At 47.3% G+C, this 8435-nt stretch overlaps 1 protein-coding gene across 1 annotated transcript; it reads right to left on the bottom strand.

Annotated features, from left to right (window-relative positions):
- Nucleotides 1-1054: 1054 nt before the first annotated feature.
- LOC131912330 (splicing factor 3B subunit 2-like) lies at nt 1055-3665 on the bottom strand (the record flags this gene model as incomplete). Its single annotated transcript, XM_059264653.1, is given in 4 exon segments — nt 1055-1373; nt 1376-2849; nt 2851-3536; nt 3539-3665. Coding segments are annotated over 4 exon segments (2520 nt in total), but the record flags the coding sequence as incomplete, so codon positions are not given.
- Nucleotides 3666-8435: the final 4770 nt, after the last annotated feature.

Raw genomic sequence — 8435 nt, forward strand, 5'->3', positions numbered from 1 at the left:
ACATCATCAATATAAACAGAAAGGTAAGCAATAACTCAGATTCCACAATCACACTCGGGGTTTTTCATTTGGGCACAGACACCACCTCTACAGCTCACCCTTCTTGTGATAGCTTGGTTTTGGCATTTCAATGGGGGATTGTGTTGAGTGTTAACTGACATTGGAAGACACCGCCCACTGTGGGTGGCACCATTCTCTAGGCCTGAACACTGTCCGACTGAAGGAAGTTAGCAAGCAGGCAGGCAGTGTGGGTGGACTTGTTTCTCTCTGCCTCTGACTGTGGATGTGATGGGACCAGCTGACTCATGCTCCTGCCTCTGTGACTTCCCTGCAGTGATGAATCCCTTCTCCCTGAAGTTGCTTCTTTGGTCAGGGCATTTTATTAACAACAGATGTGAAAATGGGACAGGAAGTAATGAGTACAGCTTTGGGTTCCTCCAGCAAGTGGAACTAGCCACATGTCCTAAACGACTCCAAGTTTCCTATCAACCAGCCGTTCTAAAAGCACACATATTTACCTTTGAAGTCTGGTCTCCACTGCCATCATCAACTACTATCACCTCGTAAGTGAACCTAGGGTCCTGTTCCTGCAAGCAGCAAAAGTAACAAATCAAAATTTGGAGAAATTATGATAGAGATTAGTAAAGATATAACAGTATTCTTAAATTGTCTTTTACATTTGTGTGTGTATGTGTGTGTGGGGATGACTGTGGTGCATATATGCAGATCAGAGGACAACTTGTGGGGGTCAGCTCTCTCCTACCATGTGAGTCACAGGGATCAGACTCAGATGGTCAGGCTTGGCAGCAGGGGTCTTTACCCAGTGAGCCACCTTGCCAGCCTATAAAACTGTAATTTAAAAAACACTTTTCTTCTCAAATTTATTTTTAATAGTGGTGTGTGTGTGTGTGTGTGTGTGTGTGTGTGTGTGCATGGAGGTTAGAGGACAACTTGCAGGAGTTTCAGACATGAATCTTTCTTTTCCCCCTTTGGGAAACAGCTTTATTTACAAAACAAGTCTAAAATAAGAACATGAAACGACAAGCCTAGGGAAGTACAGGGCTAGCTTTGGGGACCCACATATAAAGCCCAGACATACAGACAAAGGGCCAAAAGGAAAACCAGCTATGTGAGAGGGACCTAAAATTTGAATTCCTTGTATTTCTTGCTGCCCCCACGACTGTCCTGGGGCTGAGCTTTCTGTTTCTTTTGCTTCTGTTTAGCAGCATGCTCAGCCACCATGTCACTGAAATCGTCTTTCTCTACTTGTGCCTGCTTCTCCTGCACATGGTCCTCATACTTCTGGGTCATGGCCATGGGGTCCAGCTCCAACTCCTCAGGTGCCAGCGCTACTTCCACACCTTGCAGTTCCGACTCTTAACCGTTGACATGTCATAAATGTGGGTGGATCCCATCATGGCTCCCCCAACAGTGGTTGTTCTCCTCTCTGGCAATACAGTGAACAACTGAGGTGTCTCTCTGCCATCCATTGCTTCCTCAATCTTCTTCTTCCTCAGCTCAATGAGTTCAGGGGTCTCCATTACAGCTGGCACAGATGAGAATCCTCCAGGAGTGATGAGGCCGCTGTCCACAGGTATAATAAAGCCAGTCTGATCTGGCTTGTCTTCACCATTTTCGTCCTCTTCCTCTTCTTCTGAGGACTCTTCATCAGATGGTTCCAGTTCTCCCCAAAGGGTCCGATCAATCTCTTCCTCTTCAGTTTTGGTCTGAAACTCAGCAGCATTGGCTCCAAACACATCCTCATAAAGTAGCTTCCCAGTTTCATCTACTGGGAGTTTGCCCCATCCACCAGCATGGTATCCAAAGAAACAGCTCTCAGGGATAGGTGAATTCAGCCCAAGGATTTTCAGGTTCGGGTAGGATGGGGGTGGCCCATATCGCTGCATGGCAATCAGCCACGGCGGAGGGACTTTGTGGGCATTGGGTCCTACTGGCATTCCTAAGCAAATCCTTAATTCTTCAGATAGATCTCCGGGCTTCCTCTCCTTCAGCCGTTTCTCAAACTCCTTCCCCTCGTAGTATAATAGGTCTCCATGGATGGTCAGCTTTGGTTTGGTCTGCCACTTGAAGAAAGCATCATGCAGTTTCTGGTAGTCAATATCAATCTTCCCCATCTTGGGCCGAACCTTCTCTCTCATTTTTGACTTCACGGTCTTTTGTTCTTCCTTCTCCCGCAGGGCCTCTCGCATCTCCTGGATGCCTGTGAGTTTGATGAAGTCTGGCAGCTCAAAGCGGAGCTTCTCAATGCCTCGTTTGCCTTGCAGGTATTTGCGCTTAAAACACCAGTGGCGTGGCATAGGGACGGAGTTCCGGGTGGCGTTGAGGTGAACCAAGAGCTTAGGGTCCTGTGCTGTCACATCATGCATCTCCACAACATCAGGCCGAGCCTCCAGCTGCTTGAGTTCCGCCACAGTAAAGCGATTCATTTGGCACAACTTCTTCTTGGACAGCTTAGGGGCTTCTGGCTTCTTTTCCTGTTTATCATCACTGCTGTCATCATCACTGTCCTTGTGCTCCTCCTCAAAGCCCTTCTTAGGGACTGCAGGGTTCTCCATTTTGTCAAGTTTTTCTGGCTCCTTTTCTTTTTCCTTCTTCACATCATCAGTGAGCTTGAAAGCCTCAAAAATCCTCTTGAAAAAGATGAAGTTGGGCCCATAGATTTTAGGCTCTTCAGTCACATATTCAATCTCGAAATCAGGAGCAGGGGAGTCAGAGCCCCGAGATGGAGCTGAGTCTTTCTCTCGGTCCCCAGAGCTCTCTGAAAATGCTGGCCGCACCCGCTGGGGCCTTTTCTTCTTCTTTCGGTTCCGCCGCTTCCGGTTTTTCTCTCTTTTTTTTTTTGGATATGGACGCGGTGTCCTCCTCAGTCTCTGATGCTGACTGTCCTAGAGATGAACGAGTGTCTGTCTCCATTTCTTCTTCCTCCTGCTCAGAGTTCATCTCTTCCTGACGGCTCTCCTTCAGCTGCAGAATCTTTTCCAAAGCCTGGGGGATCTTGGGGCCCACAGAGGGATCATCCATCTCTCTGTTCTCATCTCCAGGGGGTGGGGGGAGACCCCAAGGGCGAGGAACAGGGGCCCCCATGAACAAAACAGTGGGAGTGGGAACCACAGGACCTACTGGAGCAGCTACTCGAGGTCCCAGCGGAGTACAAACACCCAGCTGACCCATATCTTGAGGAGGCCTAGGGATAGCAGTGCCCATCTTGGCAATCTCCTGCTGTCGTTCCTGCTCCATTAACACAGCTGCCCGTTGCTGTGCCAGCTTCAGCCGTTCCTCTTTTGATAACGCCACAAGCTCACCAACTCGGAGAGGAGACGGGGGTCCCAAATTTGGTGGGTCAGCCATGGTAAAGCCAAGGCCAAGGCCTGGTGGAGGTGGTTGTAGAGGTGGGAATCCCATAGGTAGTGGTGGCATAGGAATCCCAGACATCTGCGCTGACGTAGGAGAAGCCGCTTTGTTCCCATCCTCTCCTCTTAAAACGGGTCGATTCAGCATGATGCCAGTCTGGCGGTGTAGGTCTGTAACCGCTCAACCAGCTCCTCGCGACTCCTTTGGATCGGAGCTCCTATTTCCGCCAATTTGGCCTGAAGCTCCTGGGCAGCCCAGGCGCCATAGTGGCCTGGAGGTGGTGGTGGCCGCAATTGTAGCATGAATCTTAAACAGTCTTATTAATTAAAAACAAACCTGGGCCAGGTATTGGGGTGAATGCTGGAAGATCAGAGAAGCAGAACAAGCCACAGCCACCTCACCTTGCCAGTTCCTCAGCTGATCCTGTTTCCTCAGACTGGAAGCCTCTGAGTTCTCATCCAAATGGTTCTCAGTTGAACTGCTGCTAGAAGCCTAAAAGCTTAACAGACTGTAGCTCCTGGTTTTCATGCCTTATATACCTTTCTGCTTTCTGACATCACTTCCTGGGATTAAAGGTGTGTGTCACCACGCCTGGCTGTTTCCGGTATGGCTCTGAACTCACAGAGATCCAGATGGATCTCTGCCTTTGGAATACTAGGATTAAACGTGTGAGTGCCACCATTTTCTGGCCTCCATATCTAGTGGCTATTCTGTTCTCTGATCCCAGATAAGTTTATTAGGGTGCACAATATATTGGGGAACACAATATCACCACAGGAGTTGGTTCTCTCCTTCCACTGTGGGGTCTCAGGAATGAACACAGGTCATAAGGTTTGGACATCAAGCACCTTCATCTGCTAAGACATCTCCCCAGCCCTAACAAGGTTTTAATTTAAGCAACATATGTTCTAGTGTTGATAGGGACAAATACAGACAGTAGTAACGAACCACATGAAATACAAAAGGCTCAGAAGGAACAGGACAGATGATGGGTAGACATCTGCCCCGTACCACACGAGTGGAGGAAGCATGTATCTGTGATGCTAAGGCAGACTGGGGAGGAGAGCCATGTATGAGAAAGAAGTCCTTGAGGTCTAGGGCAGAGGGAGATTCAACGTGTGCCCCACTCCTCAGCCTTACAGGAGGAGCCCAGTTCACCTCTGCTTTACATCACACAAGTTCAAGTCTGTAATAGTCCTTTTCAGTCAAGAAATCTGTCTTAAAACCCAAAGCAAAGCAATATAAGGAAAGTTCTAGACAGAGATAGAAAAAGATGAGGTATAAAACTTACTTCATCTTTTTTTTTTTTTTTTTTTTTTTTTTGTTTTTCGAGACAGAGTTTCTCTGTGTAGCTTTGCGCCTTTCCTGGAACTCGCTTTGGAGACCAGACTGGCCTCGAACTCACAGAGATCCGCCTGGCTCTGCCTCCCGAGTGCTGGGATTAAAGGCGTGCGCCACCACCGCCCGGCCAACTTACTTCATCTTTAACTGTCCCGAGACAACTCCAAAGAGAGATATGAAGTACTGTGTTTCTGAATATAAAAAATGCAAGCGTTTAAAAAACAGACATCTTGCCGGGCCTTTAATCCCAGCACTCGGGAGGCAGAGCCAGACGGATCTCTGTGAGTTCGAGGCTGATCTACACAGAGAGATCCAGGACAGGCACCAAAACTACACAGAGAAACCCTGACTTGAAAAACAAAAAACAAAAAAACAAAACAAAACAAAACCAAAACAAAAAAAAGACCATCTAGGATGTTGGAGTGCCTGCACGCATGTTTAGATGTAACTAAGCCCAATATTGGGATTGTTTTTGAGGGAAGGTTGTACTAAAATATTTTATTTTTGTGTGATTAGTTTATAATTAAAAAATTTTAAGACTATAACTTTGTATCATATGGTGATATTTTATTTGTGCTGAAATGTGATTTTATTTGTATGTTAATAAATAAAGTTGCAAGCCATTTAGCAGAAGTCTGGCAGTGGTAGCACACACCCTTAATCCGATCACATGGCAGGCAGAGTCTGTATGTTAAAGGACATAGACAGCTTGGTGACACATGCCTTTAATCTCAGTACCAACCACAGAGACCTGGAGGTCTGTATAGACAGGCAATGACAAGGAAGTCATGTGGTTGGGTTTAGAACCAATGAGAAGGCAGAACAGAAAGTCTATAAAAAAATACAGACAAAGGAAGGAGGTCTCTTTTCTCAGGGGAAGGACGGTAGTGACTGGTAAGCTAAAGGCTATTCGCTAGTGCTCTGACCTCTTGGGCTTTTCACTCTTTATTTGGCTCTGTGTTTCTTATTTAATAAGACTGTTTAGAATTACATCTACATTTACGATGTGATTTCATTTGAGTACAGACTATGTTATAAAGACTCCAATGGATCGCTATACATGAATATATGCACACACATATATATCTTTTTAAAGACTGGCACACAATCAATATATCACCAGACAAGAGAGAATTAGGAGGTGGGGGAGGGTACATCAGAGAAATGCCAGCTTCCTGGTTTGTCTGACTCTGGAGGGAGCATGCTGCATGCTGGGCCTGCCTCCCACAGTGCTCCTAGCTCAGGGTCTACAATTGGTGACCTGCTTTAGTTTTAACTGGAGGTGTGACATTAAAAGTGAAGTGTGATACCTGTCTCTTTTCTAGGTAGTTCAGGGCTTCATCCATCATCACAGGCACTAAAGGGGAAAATATTTTAGAGATTGCTTTTGAAAATGAGTTAGCTAGCCCAGCGTACTCCATTCACATAGGGAAGGTGTGCCTGTCACCTACCAAGACCCTCTGGGATGTCACTCAGGCCATTCTCACCCAGAATGTCCCTTGCTCTCATCCTAGGACATCTCTAGAAAACCTCAATCCTGCCATCTCACTTTCCCTCTTCCCAACCCCAGCTGCCAACCACACACTCCTCTCAGTGAATGCAAACAATGCATGATTCCTTTTCTTCCCTAAGGACCCATCAGGGAAGGGACTCAAGCAGAAGTTACACAGTTTCGAAGGCATGCCAACAGATAGCTGTTTGGTAGGTGAGTCCCAGACGCTGGGTAACGTTTCCATTTGGCCTTTGGCCTTGAGGAAGAATTTCTCTTTCTTCATGTTGGTGACATGGTAGCATTTTTGTAGCAGTTATAAATGCAGCAATAAGAACCTAAAGGCAGACGTGGAAAGCAGGTTACATTGACCTCTTTTAATATTTGCTGTGCAGATATTATTTAATATTAATATTATTGTGCTGATACCTTAATGTTGGCGGGTCACGATGTGGAATCGCCCAGCCCTACACAAGAGGCCTTGCTGGCCCAATGCCTCCACCGGCAGCGCCACCCCGCGGCCGTGCCTCGCCACAGCAGGTACCCGACGCCACCGCAGTACCTGTGGCTCCACAAAGGATTGGGGGGCAGGTCCCGGAGTGCAAGGCACTGGGCATCTGAGAACTGACAGCGCTACCAGCCTCACACCCATGCCATCTAATGATGCCGGGAGCCTTGGACTGCTACAGTCTCCCCGTTTATTTCGCGCGTGTATGTGCGCGTGTGTGCACGTGCGCACAGGCCCATGGGGGTTCTGAGCCGCACCGACCCAGCCGTCCCCAACAGGCCTGGTCCTAAGCAGGTGCTCGTGGGGCGCTGGAGCTGGAGTTCACGCCGCGTACCCCGGGAACACGGCAGCCTCCACGGAAGGAGGTGCTTCTCTCACCCGGGACTGCTCCAAGTCCCCCGGGCTGGAGACACGCCTGCAGAGGGAAGGGCGCAGGCGGGGCGGGCTGCGCAGGCGGGAAGATGGCGGGAAGATGGTGGCCGGGTTCAAATGAGTGGCGGCTCGCACAGAAGCGGGGTTGTGGCGCTTGGCATGACTTCAGATGCTGCATTCCCTGCAAACTCGCGTGTCTGCTAATACATACACCCATACCTGCTGTAACTTTTGGCTGCGTGTAGCCAAACATAGCCTGTAACTGTGAGAACACACTACTCCGTGGTAACTAAGAACACACTCCTCCGTGGTCTTAAATTACAGGGACTGCCAATACATCTCACTGTGGGACTTCAGATGCTGCATTCCCTGCGTCAGAACTAGAGTCACATAACTGACACACAAGTTCATCCTCTTCTAAGTGTGGACTCCAGGTGACCGATGAAAACTGGTTACTACTGTAAGGCCTTTTTATAAATATGGTTAAAACCTGAGCATGTGGAAATTGATGCCTCAGCACCACACTCTTAGGTTCTGGGTTCAGGCTCTAGGATGCACTGACTTACTTTAACATATTTTTTTTTAAAAAACATATTTGAGAACTGTGGAACCACAGGAGATTTCTGGGGAGTAAAGGGTTTTTGATAAAAATGCCATGCTTCGGGCGTAGTTTTTGAATTCATTAAATTAGTAGAGCTTAATGTGTTTTCCCCTTCATAAGTGAAATATATGTGCAATCTATTTCCTTATAAACATTTAGAAAGAAAACTGCCATCCCCATGGAAGAGAACTTGGTGAATTCAGAACCACAACTGTCAACAACATAGGTGAAGATACACTTCATTTCAGCTGGTGGGACACCCCTCTTCCCATCCTGTGTGTGTGTGTGTGTGGTAATATTTTAATTGTGCTGAAATGTGATTTTATTTGTGTGTTAATAAATAAAGTTTGCCTGGAGATCAGAGGTCACATAGCGAGCTATAAATAGAAGTCAGGCGGTGGTAGCACACGCCCTTAATCTGATCACATGACAGGCAGAGTCTCTGTGTGGTCAAGGACACTGCCAAGCATGGTGACACGAGCCTTTAATCCAATACCAACCATAGAGACCTGGAGGTCTGTATAGACAGGCAGCGATGAGGAAGTGATGTGGCTGGGCTTAGAGCCAATGAGAAGGCAGAACAGGAAGGCAATAAAAGCACATTTTAGACAGGAAGAAGCTCTCTCTCTCTGTGAAAGCTACAGCATGGTGGTAAGTTAAGGCTAGTTGTGGCTATTCGCTATTTCTCTGATCTCTTTGGCTATTTCCTCAGTATTTGGCTCTGTGTTTCTTATTTAATAAGACTGTTTAGA

This window comes from Peromyscus eremicus, chromosome 6 (assembly GCF_949786415.1).
Source record: "Peromyscus eremicus chromosome 6, PerEre_H2_v1, whole genome shotgun sequence".
Classification (NCBI taxonomy): domain Eukaryota; kingdom Metazoa; phylum Chordata; class Mammalia; order Rodentia; family Cricetidae; genus Peromyscus; species Peromyscus eremicus.